At 36.6% G+C, this 19305-nt stretch overlaps 1 protein-coding gene across 1 annotated transcript in view; it reads right to left on the bottom strand.

Annotated features, from left to right (window-relative positions):
- Positions 1-19305, bottom strand: part of camta1a (calmodulin binding transcription activator 1a) — a 392827-nt gene that overhangs the window by 148482 nt on the left and 225040 nt on the right. The window contains 1 exon segment of the mRNA XM_058762966.1: positions 5970-6105. Within this exon segment, the coding sequence (XP_058618949.1) occupies positions 5970-6105 (136 nt within the window).

The raw sequence follows: 19305 nt of genomic DNA, 5'->3' as shown, positions 1-19305 counted from the left end.
TTGTCAAAATTACTGACGAACGGTCATTAACAAAGGATTTTTTTTAAATTTCATACAGTCTTAGAAATAAGAGACCATTTTTTTTTTTTTTTTTAATTTAATAAAAAAATTATTTTAACAGTTATCATGAGAGCACCTGGAGATTTGGTTTGGTTCTCATTAAATATAACTATAAAAATGACATAATTAATAATAGTGATAACAGTATAATTACATTTATTTATCTTGTATTTGAATAAAATAAATAAAAAAGTGTGATAATACCATTATATTTGAAAATAAATATTAAATTATTTATTATTGAATAAAGTATTAAATAAAAATACAATTATTTTATAGTACACTTAAAAATATAGTGCTAATATCAACTTTTTTTTGTATGAATTTTCATCATTTCAAACCTAAAATCAGCAAGCTTTTATTTTGCCGGGTTACAGGAATGTAAGTATGCGCTGCCTGTTTTAGCGCTGCTGAGTGAAGTGCGTCAATCAAAAATGGTGATTGTGCATTAACAGCACATTTTTTATTTTGGTCGTTTATGCGCACCTGTGCACCACTTATGTGCACCCCTGACTATAAAGATTCTTTTGTGCAATGGTAAAGTTCCTTGAATGGTAAAGGTTTGTCTTGGAACCGTAGATCAATTTTTCAAAATTTCATTTCAAGCTTGTAATATGCATAACAATCATTAAAGCTACGATAAAAACTTTGTAAAACACCAAATCAAAACCTTCAAAAATTAATACTAAACTGCCTGTTTTAGTGCTTTGTCCTGAGAAATTACTTAACTGAACCACGTAGCACATCCATTCAATTACCCTCAGAATTCTTCATTACAAAGCCATGTTGGGAGTGACTAGCTGAATGTTTTTTAAAACATAAAAATGTGTCTTGAATGTTTAAAACACAAGAGCAGTTACAGAAGTGCATTTAAGAGTAAATTCAAGTCCAACACTCTTTGCTCTAAATAAAACGTTTGCGTGGCTAATCAATATAAATCAATAATGCAACTAATCAATGTGTGACTATAATTAAAATACTGTGCAATAGTAAACTGCTGCTCCTGCCCTAACTTTTCTATGTAGTGGATATAACTTAAGTTAATTAACAACTAATTCATTTAGGGCTAAGCTAAAATATGCTTATACTGAGACTGAATTCTTTAACAGATATTGTCTTCCTTTCATCAGGCCCTTAGTGATTAAAGTAAAGTCATATCTAGGACTTTTTAAGGGCAAACAAGGCCATAGAACATCAGAAAAGAACCGATTTTGCACTTGACAGAAACTGAAAGCTTAGTCCATAATTCATGGAGGTCCAGCTTTAAAGCCCTTGCTTCTACTTTGTACTTACAGATCCTGCACAGCATCAATGGTTATTAATATCATACAGTATTTTAAGAAGATCAACATGAGATGTGTAAATTCAGAGCATTTTTCAAATAGTTAATCAAAATTACTATGGTTTACCTTTATAATTTTGAATTGCTTAAAATTACTAATAAGTACTGTATAAGGTCAAGAAGAGGAGAACTGGCCGAACAGAGAAAGAAAAAGAAAGAGAGAGAGAGAGCAGATTAAGAATTATATATAGAAACTAGTAAGCACCCTTCCTCAACCACCTCTATGTTAATTGTTAATGTACTTTGTTAATAAAGAATTAGACCAGAGTTGATAGGGTCTCAACTCTGATATCAAAACGTAAAAAAAAAAAAGTTATTGTGCTTGAAAAATGTATAATAAATGACTGTCAAGCTAGGATAACCCCTTTACGCCCTTACAAGATGTCTGAGGTTTTAGCTTAAGCCCAGATGTCAAATCCTAAAAATAAATAATAAAATAAAACAAAACAAATAAAAAATACAATAAAATATAATCCTAGGGAGTTTTCCTTATCACCAGGGGTTTATAAGACACTATTTTCTTTTCCTCTCTATTTATCAATTTTCTGTAAAGCTGCTTTGGAACAATGCAATGTAAAAGGCACCACACAAATACAAAACTGAACTCTGATGATCCCTCAAGTCAGCCAGAATTTACAGCACAGACACAAAGAGTTGCGATCAGCTACCTGTGTATGTCACACTTAACTTTTTCCACTTTTCAGCACTTTTCCTGTAACATTATTCATCAGATTCGCCCCTTGAATTGATGGTGCTAAAAAGCCATGTAATAGAAAGACAAAACAGCTATCCTTGAAAGCGGTTAGGTAGCCAGGAATTATTAGGAATATAGATGAGCCTGCTGTGCGCTGGGATCACGGGTGGTTGACTTCCTGATTAGGCCTTTGCAGCTGAGGGTCAGAGGAGGAAGACGTCAGCTACAACCAGGAAAGAAACTAGATAGCCAGTAATGGACATGCCTTTTTCAGGTGGCCCTGCTGCATTGTGGGAACGTATAAGAAGGGGGGATGCTCATCTATCTCACCGTCTACACTCTCACCTGAAGTGATGGGGAGACGTCAGGAAGCCAGGCTGCTATTTCACGCCCTGTTAAGTACTAATGCTGTAACACACGTCTTGCTCCAATTTTAGGGAACAAGGAGTTTTACTGTGGACTCAAGGTTCATCTGTTCTATAGAGAGAGAGAGAGGGAGAGCGAAGGAGGCTGGGTAGCTAGCCACCACAGTTGCCACTTAAAGGAATAGTCAAGTAGCCCAGAGTTTTACCAGCCCTTGTTTCAAACACACACAGATCACACAATATGACACCTCTCGTTCACACACCCCTCCTGGAGAAAAAGCCCTCAGTGAAACGGCTCTGAAGGTGAAGGTCACGTCATTTATTTGCGTTTGCAGTAAACAGGTCTGAGGCAGACTGATAGGGCAAGGTTATTATCCTGAAGAGCACAGCTCTGATTGATCGCTCCGTGCTCGGTCTGGGGGTGCGCTGGGAGGACGTACTGAGTGGCCGCTCCTCTATTATACTGCTGCTCATAGCGGGAGGAGAGAAACACAGGACCGTCGGAGTCCACTCGCTGCTGGAGCCATCTGATCAGAGTCCTCATTATGCTTCACCTATGGAGAGGCGGTCATTTGACTGTAGTCTCTTCATAGGCACAGAGGGGGATTTCTTAAAGTGATAGTTTACTCAAAAATAGGGCTGTAACTAACAATCATTTTGATAATTAATTAATATATAGATTATTTCTTCAATTATTCAAATAAAAATGCCCATTGTTTATATTTTACTGAAAAATAAAAACATTATACCTGCTACCCATTGTTCGTCAAATAAGGAGCAAATTGAAGGTATGAAAATAAATACAATATCTATTTATGTGATTAAATATACAGTAAAAACAGTAATATTGTAAATAACAATTTAAAATACCGCTTTTCTATTTTAGGATATTTTAAAATGTAATTTATTTCTGTGATGGATTCACTCTCACATGATCAGAAATCATTCTAATATGCTGATTATTAATATGGAAACCAGCTGTGCTGCTATTCTTTAAGGGATGCATAGAAAATTAAAAAGAACTATATATATTTGAAACAATTTTAATCAATTGAATTTTTGCTTATTGAAAATTTTTTTTACTGTCAGCAAACTACTGAATGGTAGTCTATGTAGGCTATGCTATATATTACACACGTTTTTTTTAAATGCAAACATCACAATATAAAAAATGACATTACTAAAATGAAACAGAATTATTATTATTACTTATTTCAGCATTATCCCACAATTTTAATTCTGTCATTCACTCACCCATTTGCCATTTCAATCCATTAGACTATAATTTTTGTGTGAAAAATTCACACAAACACACAAAACTATCTATCAGAATGTCAAGCTGGTTTTATCCAAAGAAAGCCGTGGTTACATTTTACTGTAGGAAAAAGAACAACTTGGACCTTCCTCTAAACATCTCCTTCTGTCTTATCCCTTTAAGCCTGCTGTGAACTAGGAAGTGTTCTCACTGTGCACTCTTTTTTTCTCTGCTTGCCAGACATGCAATTTTCTGCTGAGTCCACCTTAGTACCCAAAGCCTTCTTGCCACCCTTCTGAAATTAGCCCACTGTAAGCTACAGCCATTTACACAGGAAAAAACATATGGAGGCATGTTAGAGGATAAGCCTGCCAGATGACAGCAGGCGGTGCTGGCTGAGAGATATAAAGGAAGGAGACAGGGAGAAAGGAAGAGAGAGAGAGAGAGAGAGAGAGAGAGAGAGAGAGAGATGGGGTTTATTTGAGTGTTTCTTCAGCTCACTGAGTGAGTTCAACTCTGAGTTACCTCAGCTCAAACGAGATCTTTTAGTAGAATTCAGTATGTGTGTGGGTCAGAGGACACCTCAGAGATGACAGAGGCCTATAAAGATCTTTGCAGCATTTCTCACATATATCTGAACTTTACAAGGCTCTACTGACTGATGCGTTGACAAACTTTTACCACTGTAAATGTCCTTTAAGGAACAGTTCACCCAAAAATGAAGATTCTGTCATCATTTATTGACTGACATCCATTCTTCTGTTGAACACAAAAAGAGATGATCTGCAAAATCATCCAAGCCACAAACATCTGCCAGGGGCTGTCCAAAAATGAGCACAGCAAAAGTAGTAAATTTGACTTCATGTGCTATATTTCAAGTCGTCTATAGTCATTAAATAGCTTTGTGTGAGGAATATACCAAAATTTAATTCATTAGCCAAACTCTCTCAAATAAATGTCATTGGTTGTTGCATGTCCTGTAAATGTGTGTGAATATGCAAATATGTGAATAAGCTTCAGAATTTTCCATGAATTACTCTAAAATATTGGTGCAGGATTTACTTTGAAACAGTTTTCAATTTTTGCAAATAATTAAAAGGAAAGTAACACACTGAATTAAAAATTTTGAAGTAGAAAGACTGAAATAGCATTTTCTTGTAAAACACACTTCACTAATCTTTGTTTTATATACAACTTTAAAAAACAACTTCAATTTTGGTCTTTTCCTATTAGTCCAAATGAAATATAGAGCACCAGTTGTATAGACTTTTATGATGACTTTCTGCCATTCTTGCAGTTTGAAAATCTGTTCCCAATATTGTATGGAAACAAGTGTAAACATTCTGTTAAGCATCTTGTTTGATGCTAAATCATAATGGTTTGAACAGCACGAGTAAAAGTCATTTTTGGGAACTATACCTTTAAGAGGTAAAGCTAGTGAATTTAATGGATAATCGGTAGAAACTCCAAACTTCCTCTGAAACATCTGCTGTGAGGAAACACACTGCCAAAAAATGATTGGCAGAGATTCGGTTGTTAAGTGAGGTCTGTTCACTGTCTAATGAGAGCTCCATGAAGAGAGAGCAAGCAGAGAATAATGCACGTCTTGGCAAGTGTATCAAATATTCTGTGTGTGTGTTTTGTCAATTATGTGACTGTATAATATGAGTTTGGGCTTGCATATGCAAAACAACATCATATGACCTCAGCATGCTCAACTATCCAGAGGACACCATACAAAATGATAGATATTCAGTTCAAACACCACAAAACAAAAGAGTAAAACTCTGGATCCAGCACCCACGCTGTTTGGTGAGCGTGTATATGTGTGTATGAGTGGAGATAAATCAAAGCGCACTCTCACACACACGCACAGCGGGGCCGTGCCAGGGCGCGGAAAAGCAGAAAAGGGCCCTGCAGTCTACCTGTGATGGCAGTGGTTCCCAGCATGGGGGAAGATTAATGCCGGCACTCTGGAGCAGAGCAAACATCCCGAGCTTAATAAGGTACAAACAATTGCTTCCATTTTGTTTGCTATCAAGGGAAAACTAAACTCGGGCTGCTGAGGTATATTTTTTCATTCTCAAATGTGGACTAGAAAAAGTTGGAGTCGACTTGGGGACTTGCCGAGCGTGTGCAACAACTACTAAACCCCGGGCTTCTTTTCTTAAGTGTGCCCATTATTTGCACCCCAACGATCTCAAAGAGAGTTGATGGGTTTGTGTGCGCTACGGCGCAGACAAACGGCCTCACCTCCACTCCTTGTACTTTGAGCTTCATGTGATCCTCCCGCGTAGTCTTCCCATCTTTCCTTTTTTTCCAGCAGTAGCCGTCCTTTCTGTACTTCACCTTCTTCCTATTGTAGAGGATCATCGACCCATTCTGTGGCCTAGATCCAGAAGTGAGGGAAAACGAAAGAGAAGGGGTGGATGGAAGGAAGAAAGAAAGAAAGAAGATGGGGTTGGGTGGGGAGGGAGAGGAAGAGAAATTTTAGTGCTGTGGGACTCATTCGGCAGAAGTACAAAGAAGGCTGACTCAAGGCAGAGAGAGAGAGAAGCAGTGGTGCACCAGTGTATACGGGTCACACACTTGTACACACACACCTCACACACTTGTATACGGGTGTTCATGGCCATGCAGAGTTATAAAAGAAGGCTTGAAGTTGCCACGAAATGGAATTTGAAACCCATATTGCCTCTGTAATGTGACTTGCAGTTCTGCTTCATGAATTTACATATCCCTTGCAGAATCTGCAATATGTTTAGCATTTTTTAAACAAGACGAATCATATATATGCTTTTCAGGATATACTTAACGCGTAACTTCTACACTATCGTTCGAAAGTTTAGAGCCACTAATGATTCATTTTTTTTTTTTTTTTTTTTTAATTGATCAAAAGCAAGTTCTACAAAAGTGACATTATAGACTTTTATAATGTTGCAAAAAAATTCTATTTTAAACAAATGTTGTTCTTCTGAACTTTCATTTCATTTGATAAACCAAAAATATAGAGCAGCACAACTGTTTTCAGCATTGATAATAATAAAAAAATGTGTCTTGAGAACCAATTCAGCATACTGGAATAATTTCTGAAGGAACTTGTGAAACTGAAGAAAGGAGTAAACGGTGCTGAAAATTCAGCTTATTCATCACAGGAATAAATTCATTTTTACAATATAAAATAGTAAACAGTAATTTTAAACTGCAATAATAATTCACAATACTACTTTTTTCTTTAACTGGATTTTGATTAACTAAATGCAACACTGATGACCAAAAATGACTTCTTACTGAACCCAAACTTTTGGATGGTGGTTTTATATATGATAATTATATTTTCAGAAGTGTAAATTGTCACGCTCCTGGACTGTTTTGTGTTGTGTTTTTGCTCCGTGACCCAGTTTTTTCCCTCGTGTTGATTGTGTTCATTTGATTCAGCTGTGTCTCATCATTTTACCCCTCGTAAAGTTGTGTACTTAAGGTGTTGTCTTCCCTTGATTCCCTGTCTGGTATTATTCGTCTATGTGCTACGTGCCTGCCTGCCCTGTGATTCCCCGAATTGGAAGATTAAAAACTGTGTATTTGTGAATGTCTCTACGTTTCCTCACTCCACGCTCCCTCCCAGTAGCGTAATGTGACATAAATGACCTTTCTTTATTATTTTTTTGCATTTAAAAAAAGAATACTCAACATACCGTTTCTGCAATTGAGCTTTTTTAAGAGTATTGTATTTCCAAGTAAAAAAGGATATTTATCTCAATTGATTGGGTCATTAAAAATGGGCAGAAGGTCATGTGCACCCTCTAGAGCATCTTTATGTATCCCAGTGCACCTTTACATTGCGATTTTCTAGCAATTTCAACATTTTGAATGCATTAAAGATTTTAGTACTTTCTTAATATATGTTCCTGCTGTGCATGATTATTAAATGCATGTATAACCTGGTTAACATTGATTAATAGTCTGCAAAGCCTTACTGCATTAAGATGAAAGAAAAAAAAGTTTCTGTATATATTAAAAAAAAAAAAAAAAAAAAAACATCTAGCAATGAATCATTCGTTGAGACCAGAAAAAAAAGTGTATTAAGAAAATGTTGCTACCAGTAGCCAAATAGCTATTTAGCATCTTTTATTCCCCAGTTGTACCGTATGTAGCCTTTCTAAAACATGTTCAAATAGGGTCAATTTTCTATTCACGTCAACTTTAAATATACTAAAATATACTAAAATTTGGCTTTGTTTGTCAAGGGAGAGAGAGAAATCTGTATATTTCATATAGACCTACGACCAGCAGCGCCTCGCTGATGCAAATGAGCGGTGGAGCACGTCCTGTGGGGAAAACATGCACGAGAACATTCTCAACTTTCCATTCATAATTCATTCTCACTTTACCATCCCACTGCCCTCTGGTTGATAATGATACCGTGTACGCATCTGAAGAGCTCCCAGCTCGCTTCTCTTTATGACAGTACACATGTTTCCCAACAACTAATAACTGCAGAGCGAAGAGGCATTGCAAGAACACACATTCGCACTCGACCGTGCATTCACACACACACACACCGTCTACGAGGGCATGCACGCTTAGTGAAAAGCTACAGGCACACGCATTAAGGTGCATCTATGGCTGGCAGAGTCTGGCTGGGTCCCAGGAGGCTGCAGTTTTGTTGCGTGCGAGTTGGGAGTGTGGGAGTTCAGGCGCTTCAGCAAAGTCTCAGCCATGAAACCAGCTGCTGTTAGCGTCTGTTAGCCAGCCATCACTTTAGCCCAGCATGGCAGCAAACATATTATACTTCTATCTCACACACACACACACACACACACACACACACACACAACACACACACTCATACTCCCCACATACCCAAACAGCCCTGCCTCTCTGGAAACGGCAAGTCATTGTCTGCCTGCATTGTCTTGTTTATTTTATCATTTCTTTCTGGTGCAGATTTATTTATAATACTGCATACATCAGTTTGCAGCTCAGCTCATGGGGCGTCTTGTTTATCTTGCAATTGCTCATCAATCATTTCCGGGGACGCGTCTCAGGGGCTGATGGGGCCCCTCTCTCCCCGCACTGTGGCCCCTGACAGCACCTTTTAATTAGAGATGCCAGTCAAAATCTGTCATGCACAATCCTCTCTCATTCTCCCTCAACCGATTTGTCAAGTGCCATGGGTAGTTGCTACTTCTGTTTGCCCATCTCACTTTCATTCCCACTTTTTATAAAACCACAATTTGTCATGTGCTGACCTTAACACTAATTAATTCTGCTTCTAATCCCATCTCCTATCTCTCTCTCTTTGTTTCCCATTCTATCATGTCATCTTCATCCTGATGCTGCTTTCATTCAACTCGCTGGGCTCTTCTGTGTGAATGTCATTCTGAAAGACTTCCTGCTGCACCGCATTCATTCTCTCTCTCTTTTGGTATCTTGGTGAGCCTGGGACCATGTCAGCACTGTTTAAGTCATTAATCTGCTCGCTGTGATGCCTGCTGTGGGATTGAGCCTGAGATACAAGGATAGGAAGCAGAATGGAAGACACTGGAGGAAAGAGTTACAATAACCCTAATCATATTTCAACCACATCATTCCAAAAACAAAAAACACACATTACCATATAGCACAATTATATTTTATCCACTTATTTACAGGACGAGTCCTTTTATTCCATCGATGTTATTTATGAATTGTTCATCTATGTGCACATAGTCCCTGCTGGTAGATTTGTAATTACATTATCCTTTTCTAAAAAAGCATATTTTTTAGTGATGGCTGTCTATTCTGACTAAACAGATTGTCCAATATAAACTTGAAAAAAAGTATAAATTCTGCACCTATTTTATTTATTTATTGGATTTAATAATTTACTGCTTAGAAGTAATAGTATATATTTTTGTAATGTAGATCTATTTATGTATTCGTTTAACTTGTAGAATTTAAATTTGTATTATTTTTCAGTTGGGTGTACAATTAGGTTTGTGTTTTCTTTTTAATTATTTGTAACAGTATTTAATCCTTATTTTTTGTCATTTTCTATATTGGCTGCATACCTGGAGATGTCGCCTAACTCTTAATGAGTTATTTTTAAATTTTCTGATATTTTTGAGTGTTTTGAAAGCCTGAGGAAGGTCAGTTTGACCGAAACGTTGCTAATAAAACTTTGCAATTTTTTGCAGGTTTGAGTAGTGTGTGGGATTCATGCATTTTTTTGAGTTTATATTGGGATTTATCCCACACTCCTACAAGTGATTGGTGTGTGCAAGGCACTATGTTTGGACAAAACAAATGATAAAAGTATCATACATCAACAAAGTAATTAGTAGGGGTGGGTGATATACGGATGAAAGACGATTAACCAGTAGAAATTTGTCATTTTTTGATTTTGGACTATCATCTCTATATCGCGATAACATGCTCATGTGATGTTGCTGTGCTACGAGGTCACGAAAATGTATAGTTTGCAAAAACAAGTGATTTTAAGCTGTTGAAATGCAATCAGAAGCAAAAGAGAACTCATTTAGCTATATGCGTGAGCTGCCTGAAAGATTGTTTCTGAGCACTGACAGAGAGGTGTGCGCATTTATAGGCCTTGAACAGTTAAATACACACACTTGTATGTGTCAAAATGCTCATCTTTGCAGGTGTCTAAACAGAGTAATTTAGGTCTTAAGTGAAAGCAAACAGTTGAGAAAGAAAACATATGTGTAACAGTATATTGGATCTGGGCAGCTCTTAAAGTGATATAGCAGTCACATTAATCAAACAACAGAAGAGAGAAAATCTCTCACTGCTCTTGACTGAATAACTTTTGCAAATTTAATAAGAAGAATACAGGTATTTCATTTACACAGTGAAGAATATGTTTAATAAATTTGATTACTTTATATATATATATATATATATATATAGATATAGTATTCCTTATTTATTTGTTCTACTGTAGTTTTTTGTGCTATTGCTTGTAATTAGTTTTTTATTCTTACTTAATCGCTGACTGTGATATTGACACTGGTGACAAGAATTATGAATCATAAAGAATTTTGATATCATAAAGACCTTATTTAAAGCAAAAACAACTATCTTTATATATATCGTTACTGTGCAATAAAATTACTCATATTGTGATATAAGATTTTGGTTATATCGCCCACCCCTAGTGATTAGTCGCATGGCATGTATTGCAAATGGCGTCAAAGAGATCAATGGGAATGCTAATGGATATTTCAACTTCTGCTATGTAGTATTACACATTAATGTCAGTAAAAACTGATGAACAAATCAGAAAAGGCTGGAGTGGGACATGCATATTTTGAGTGTTTAGAGGTAACGCAGAAAAAACTGCTTTACAGTATAGTAACAGTACAATGTCTTTAAACCCCAAATTCGGGCATTTTTAAATTAAAAAACACATTCTGTTCCTATGCCCGTTTACATATTGTTTCCTGAGACCACGGTCAACCTAAATGTACCTACAGAGCGAAACATAAAACAACAAACAATAACATCTTATAATGGATCCTTGTCTTACACAAGGATGAGTAAAGATTCATGAGCTGAAAATTCACAGGGCTCCGGGCCATCTCTAGCTTGGAAAAAGCTTGTGGAATTGGGGTGAAGCTTGTAGGTCAAAGGTCTCTGTACCTTACTTATCAGTGGTGAGCACAAGTTATCCGATGTTACTTTTATCCACTCAAAGACCTTCCTAATGCACCACTTTTCAATTTGAAGGAGTTGAAGGAGTGCATGGCCATCTTCTGGGGTGTGAGACAGGCTGCAGGTCCAGCCTGTGAGAGTTCTGTCTCACTCTCTGTGTACATAAGCCATTCAATTATACTTATCAGAATTATACATATTTATATGTTGCAGGGAAATGCCAACTACTCTGTTATCAAAGCACCATGACAGGAGGCCATGTGTCTCAGAGGCCTAAACGTGACAGATTAATATGGAAATGTAGAAGGCCTTTATTCAGAACAACTTACTGATTCAGCCTCAACAGGTTAGCTTAGAGAATAATCAGCTTTGGCCTTCAACTTGCACATGGGCTCATTCAGAACCTCAAGAGATCCTTCATTTACAAAAGCTAATAACATCCACATATTTCGTTTAGAGCGGTCATGTACATTTTTTTTGTGCCATTTTTCTCATTAAATTCCAAATGAATTTGTGAAAATCAAGTAAATGCATGAAAAAGAACAGTGTGACAACAATTTAACCATAGAGTACACTCTTTCATTTTGCAAACGTAAAATGTAACCTATCCACAGACAGACTTTCTGTCTAAAGTCAGAACAGTGTATCTATTGTTTCATCATTTTAAACTCCAAAACTTCTTTTTGTGAAATGTTTGGCTTGAAAAGTGTGCTTGTGCTATCTTGGTGTAAAATAAATGCCACTTGGCTTGATATTTTCTTCTCTAATGCAATAACATTCATACATTTTAAAATGTGGCTTAAGTGTCTAAAAATGTTTAGAGAACGCTGTATAGCTCTGAGCGTGATGTATCCAAAAGCGAAGCATCTGAATTATTATTGCTGTAACTTCTGCTGAAGAAAAGTCATCAAAACGCATTTGAGAGGGTGAAATGTTTGGCTGGGTGATCTACTGCTACTAAAGCAGCAGACCAGGCAGCTCCTCTAAAGTGCTACAATTCCCTTGGAAAGAAGAGGCTGTTTGATTAATGCAACACTTGTTGTTTTTCTCTGCTCTCAACCTGTGAGTATATGTGTGTGTGTGTGAGCGAGAGAGAAAGCGAGTGAGCTTTTGAAGATCAGGGAGGTAAGCAGGCTGAAGCCAAGCTCCACAGGAGGGAGTGAGCATGTGCTGTCATCAATTACCCATCAGGCTTTCAGACACCACTTCTAACGGCCAGCTACCACCAACTGACATTTATACAAACATGGACACCAATACTCACGCACAGAGTCATTCATGCAAATACATAATGTGCACCATAAGACCTGATATAAAATAAAAAGTGATACTCACAGGTGCTTACTCACAAAACAACAACACACACACACGTTTGTTTTTGTGAAAAGTGGGACATCCCATGGGCGAAATGGTTTTTATACTGTACAAACTCTATGTGCTATTGCCCTACACCAACCCTACACCTAACCCTACCCCTTACAGGAAAATTTCAGATTTTCAATACACTCCATTCTGTGTGATTTATAAGTGTTTTGAAAAGTGGGGACATGGGGTAATGTTCTGAAAAGTCACCTTCTCCTTGTAATACCTATGTCATACCCTTGTCATTATACAAATGCATGTCCTCATTTGTCACAAAAATGCGCGCACACACGCACACACACACACACACACACACACACACACACACACACACACACAGACACAGCAGCCTGTCAATCTCTACTGAATCAGCATTCAGCATAACATACCCCCAAGTCATAATGACAGCCTCAGTAAGAGTGATGCATCACAACCTTCCACACACACACATACACAGTCAAGAATGGATAAGGGGCTTTCTACAATTCTACTTCCTTTGCAATGCCATGTGCTGGTGCAAGAGGTCTGGGACCTGGGTTTAGGTCTGTTTTGCTATATGCAGTATAACTTCAAGTTTGAGGTTATAATGAAAAAAAAATAAAATGCCTGCAAACCTATACAGTTTTCGAATTATGACTTTTCAGGCGGTTTTCTTAAAGAAATTATTATAGGAGATTTTGAGGGTTGAATCAAAAGTCTAAACTATCTTAAAGACATTTCAAACAAACACTAAGGTTTATGATACACTATATATAATATAAAATGTACAATCTAAAACATTACAGAAATTACAGCATATATATTGTTTTCAACACTGATAATACGAAATGTCTCTTGAGCACCAAATCAGCAGATTAGAATGATTTTTGAAGAATCAAGTGACTATGGACTGAAGTAATCACTGCCAAAAACTCAGCTCTGCCATCACAAAAGTAAATTAGAATTTTATGTAAAATACATAAAAATAGAAGAAGAAAAAAACTAAACAGTTTTTCCTGTAAATATGATAAGATAAATCACTTTCACATCAAGAAACACTAGAACAGGAAGTCTAACTTGTTTGCTCAACTGTGCTGTTTGTTTATGAAATTTTGCCACATTCTCATCTCCATTCACTCAAAATCACACCAAGGAATGCTGGGAAGGCAATGTTACACAATGAAGGTTAAGTCTGACCTCCCTGGCAGGTGAGTTTAAAAAGTCTCCCTTTCTCGCTTTCATATCTGATTGCCTGTAAACCAACGCTCATCCCTTCCTGCACAAAACAGATGTTCTAGGCATGGTTATCATGATGGGAAAAAGCAGAGACAATTCAAAAAGAACATAAATTACAGTGATTCACACAATGTCTTGCCACTTTCAGACCTAAGGGGTAGGATAAGAGATGGTGGAGGGAGGGGCCTTTGCAGAAGGGAAGTTCAGTGATGTCACTAATGATGTGATGGCTGATATTCAGACCTGAGAGAGACACACAGATACAGACAGATGGAGGGAGACTGCAATGGTAACAAGTGGATTCCAAATTCTCCACAGGGAAAATGATTTTCAAAAATAATCTATACATTTCTAAGGTCAGATTTACAAGTTTGTATAGTGATGAAGTCAGTCTGATTTTAATTTTCAGGCAATTAATGAATCTGAACTACTCTACCTGTAATCCTGTGGTGGGAGAACAATAGATTCACCAATCAGATGAAATGTTTTTAATATTTTTTTATGCATAAAAAGAGAGATGAACAAATATAATGCAACAAATAAGCCCTAATATTAATTAGATAGTATTACTAGCCTGATAATAATAATAATCGTCCTGCTATTGTCAAAGGCATCATCCACAGGCGATATCTCTGACTATCGTCGATACATGATACAATCGTCTATCGGCACAACCCTACTTCAAATCATATTTTAATGCTGTTTATTAGTCGATTATTGATGAATTGTTTTGAAATCTCCAATAAGGAAATGAATGGGAAATATCCATCTAGATCCAAGGCCACTAAAAATGTATCCAGACACTGTTGCGCTCTATCAGTGATAGGACTACACGGTACTACGTTCAGTGGTGCACGGTGTTAGCGAGCAGGCCTGCTGGGCTGTTCTCTCTGTTGAGGAATGACACTGCTGTAGCCAGCTTTAATTAAAGCTTTTGAAGAGCAGGCAGGCGTGCATGAATAAATCACAGAATAGGCTGGCATCAAAGCGTTGGTCGATGTGGCTCGGGAAGCTGTGTCTGTGTGGGGTGGGCGCTACATTGGCCTCATTCTTCAAACTTGCCTCTCTCACCCTGTCCGGCACCTCCTACTGGGAACCAAATTCATTTCTTTCGACTGTTTCACAAAATGCTCTCCGTGTACTCTTGATCTCAGAGGACCAGCAACGTTACAGTGGGACATGTGTACAAATATGTGTTTATGTGTAGCGGGTTACACATTTTATGTAATATCAAAATGAATCTAGAAATTTGGGCTTTTGAAGTCAACATATTTTTTGCTTTGTTTAAACTGCTGATTGGAAAAAAGTGGTGCTTCTAATAACATAAAAAAATTCCATAGCATTACTTTTGTAACACCTAACTTATTTATAATTAATCACCCTAAATTAATACGTTAAACTGACAGCCCTAAACCTGATTTCTTCTTATTATACAGTATTTCTGACCCCAAAATGCACTGCACAATCTTAGTGTTATTTGTTAATTTTAATGAACTGCGACTGCGTTTTTTGGTTTTAGTGCTTATAGCTAGTGGGATTCTTGTAAATGAGATCTATCTGTTCCTTTCTTCTGCTCGAAGCATGCTGTTTTCTGTCTGATTTCCTGCAGCCGGTACTTATTATGACATTTGGTGAAGAGGATACTTTGTACTATCAATAAAACATGGGTGTGAGGGAATTGCTTACTGCCTAATTTCGTGTAGCAGCTCGCAAATATCTAAACCCTCCAGAGCTTTTTCTGCACTCCTGCTAAGAATAGCCTTGCAATTAAATCTAAAACTGCCACGGCAGTGGAAACCTCACAGAACTGGAATAGGCTAGAATTTTACCAACGTTTCTGTGGTGCTGATTTGATTACTCATAAGACTGCTTAGTAATGAGCAAAATACACTTTCACATAGGCTTCTATGCTCCATGTTCATTCTCTGCTGCTTTACTGGTGGACATGTTATACATTAGCACCACATGCACAATTACCGAGATTTCCTCCAGGAATATTTACAACAGGAAGTAGAGCGGTCTGTGAGTCACTGTGCCAACTGCCTATCCTCAAATGACATCAGGGATGTCATTAGTGGAACTAGAGTGTTTTTTTGGGGGTTTTTTTCTTTTTCATTTCCAGATTTGTATTTCCAGAAGGAAATACCAATGCTTGCAGCAACAAGAATGGCATTAAAGTTTAAGGTAAATAGTTTCCTGCTGGACGTGCATGACAATAAACACAACATGATCTCGTCATTGCAATGTAAAGGTTGTTAAAAATGATTAAACAGATACAAGAAAGAAAACATCAATGCCAAATCAGTATACAAATCAATGTTAGAAAGAAAGCTTATTGTAATTCAATATGCAAATATTATAATGATGTCAATACTGTCAGTATTTGAATGTTGAACATTCCAATAATATCTAGGGTCAATAGAAAATTAGAAGTATTTTTTTTTTTAAAGTACAAAGCTTACAAACACAAAAAAAAAAACAGGACACCAGGAAGAAAAATGGATGAAAGCAAAATAAAAAATAACAGGATGAAAAAGGCAAAATAAGCAGAAAAAAGAAGAAGAATAAGATGAAGAAAACTAAGAAGAAGTGGGTCGAACAAGTGCAAAAAGATGAAAAGAGGAAGAAGCAATGGAAGAAGCTGAATGAAAAGAAGAAAAGTAAAAAAAAAAAAAAAAAGTATAAGGAGAGGCAGAGGAAGAATCAGAAGAAGACTAGAACCAAATGTTTGAGGAATATACTGTTCCGTCATGCAAGCACTACAAATATATGAAGTGAAGGTAATCAGCTAGTGTACAGAGATTGATCTCAACAGGAGACGTAGAAGTGCAGCCATGACTGGAGAAATTCCAGTGTCTCAGACTTTCTCAACATTACTGATGACACAACAGACAGTTCTTTGGCCTCCAGTTAGAACAGGTGTCAAACTAGGCTTTATGGATCACCTGGGCATGGCCTTCACTCATCCACCTAGAGCTGTGTCCATTCCACACTGCTGACCAGAGCCATCGATCCCTCACCCTACACATTCAGACAGCCAACTATTGATGGCCTTACGATTCATCTGTAATGCAATGCTGCATGAAAAATGCAGTGACGAAAGAAAGAAAGAAAGAAGCAGTTGCCGGCTAGGTTCAGACGCATAAGGCTCAATTGAGTGTAGTGGTCTATAAGAGACTGTACGATATGGTGCATTTCTGTCTGGGGTCTAAGGTCATCTGGAGAAGCTTCAGATGAGTTGTATCTCTGTCTGGCTTGTAGAGCGAATCAAAGAGTCTATCTCACCTTTCACCTATCAATCACGCCCTCCTGCACGCCCCACAAGAGATGCACACTTAATTGGAGATCAGGGATCAGCGCTCAGTCAGTGGTGTCTCAGAATTCACTTGTGCACAAACAAACAGACACACATACACACTCATGAGAACATCGTGGGATTTTTCTATATAAGAACAAAATCCCTTTTTTCAAGGATGAACTGATATAAATCGCTGTGAGATCTACAGGGAGAGAGAGGGAGAGACATAAATCTAGCGATTTATCAACAAACTACACAAAGCATGCAATGTCTTCAATGTAAAAGCATGAAATAATAATTATTACAATTATTGATTCTGGATGCCATATTTCCACTTCATTTTCAATGCTTTTTTTGGATATTGCATAATGTATAGCACTTTGGCGTATTCAACATTAGTTACACATTTGGATTACCTAAAATAGTTCAAGTTCATCTTTGCATTTGCTTTACTATGCAAATATTATGTTTAAGTTGTGGATATAGCTTGTATCATATTAATCTCAATTAAATAAATATATATAAGATATATTTATTTAGAATATTTTTAGTCAGATTTATTATTCCTTATCAAAAGCACCAGTCAAACTTTTAGACTGTTTTCACAAAAATATTAAGCAGTACAATTGTTTTTAACATTGATAATAACAAGAAATGTTTCTTATAAGATCAATAAAGGAGTCCTTTTCAAAAAAAAAAAAAAAAAAAAAATATATATATATATATATATATATATATATCAGACCTCAAACTTTTAAATGACAGTATATATATCATTAATATAGTGTATTATATACATGATTAGCATATTCAATTGTATTGTATTGTATCATATCATATATTTTTACATTTTGTCATATTTTCATCATATTATTTACTTATTGCCATGATGCATTTTTAATCTGCTACTATGAAAAACTAAAATTTACATTTTGTCAGCAATTGCATCTACAAAATGAAAGAAAGCGAGGGAAGTAAATACAGAAATAGCATTCCAAACACTTATTGCTCCTCTGTCCTTTCCTGTAACACATCACTACATTTGAGACAAGAACAGTCACCCCACAGAGTGTTCTCTAACCAAACTCATATTATAAGAGAGAACAAAAAGATCACTCCTGACATGTGACTGAAGAAACTTTGCACATATACCTCATCGCCTCACTCTCAAACTTTCAACGGATGAGTTCTCTGTTGTGCTATCACAGCTCTCTAGTACAGAGAAATACATTTTAACAGCCCCACTGAGAGGCCCTCAACTTTGAATCGTAGGTCTCCTTGGTGGAGGAGAAACACACAGGCAGTGGGCTCCCTACTGGAGCTGCACTGAGATGCCTCCTCCAGCTTGTTATAGTGATAGCTCACCCAAAAACTAAAATTCTGTAATCATTCACTAAACTTCACAAAAAGTTTGAATAATGTACCGGTGGCTCTTTTGCATGCAATTAATGCATAATTAAAGGGGTCTGAAGGTTTAAGCTTCAAAAACAACAAAATCACCATAAAATGTCATAAAAAGGTCCATATGCCTTGTGCACAATATCTGAATAATTCACTGATTCAGTCACAGCAGTTCTCAAACTAACAATGAAACTAACACTTCCACTGAAAAGGAAGATTATCACTGATGACTTACAGCATACAAGTTTTATTATTTAGTGTTATTATTTTGAACTACAGTTAAAACAACTAAAAAAACACTAGCTATGTGAAATAAAGCTGAAATAAAATAAGACAACAGATGAAAAACTTAAAAAACAGAAATGTTGCCTTGGCAATGAACTGTAATAAAATAGGCTAAGGTCAATTGCTAAAATGACTAAATATGAAAAATAAATAAATAAAGCTAAACAGAATTCTTCTCATTATTATTATTAAAAGCACAAAATTAACTAAATTTAAAATGAAAAGAACATAAAAATGAAAGCAAATTCAAAAAATGATGGTATATAAATAATACTAAAATTTCTGCCTTTGTGTTTCAAAACGAAGAAGAAAAAGTTCTACAGGTTTGGAATGACGATAGGGTGAGTAAATAGAGAAATATATTTAATTTTG

The sequence above is a fragment of the Onychostoma macrolepis genome, chromosome 23, assembly GCF_012432095.1.
Source record: "Onychostoma macrolepis isolate SWU-2019 chromosome 23, ASM1243209v1, whole genome shotgun sequence".
Taxonomy (NCBI): domain Eukaryota; kingdom Metazoa; phylum Chordata; class Actinopteri; order Cypriniformes; family Cyprinidae; genus Onychostoma; species Onychostoma macrolepis.
The sequence above is the reverse complement of the archived record's forward strand: the minus strand, read 5'-3'. Positions and strand labels throughout refer to the sequence as shown.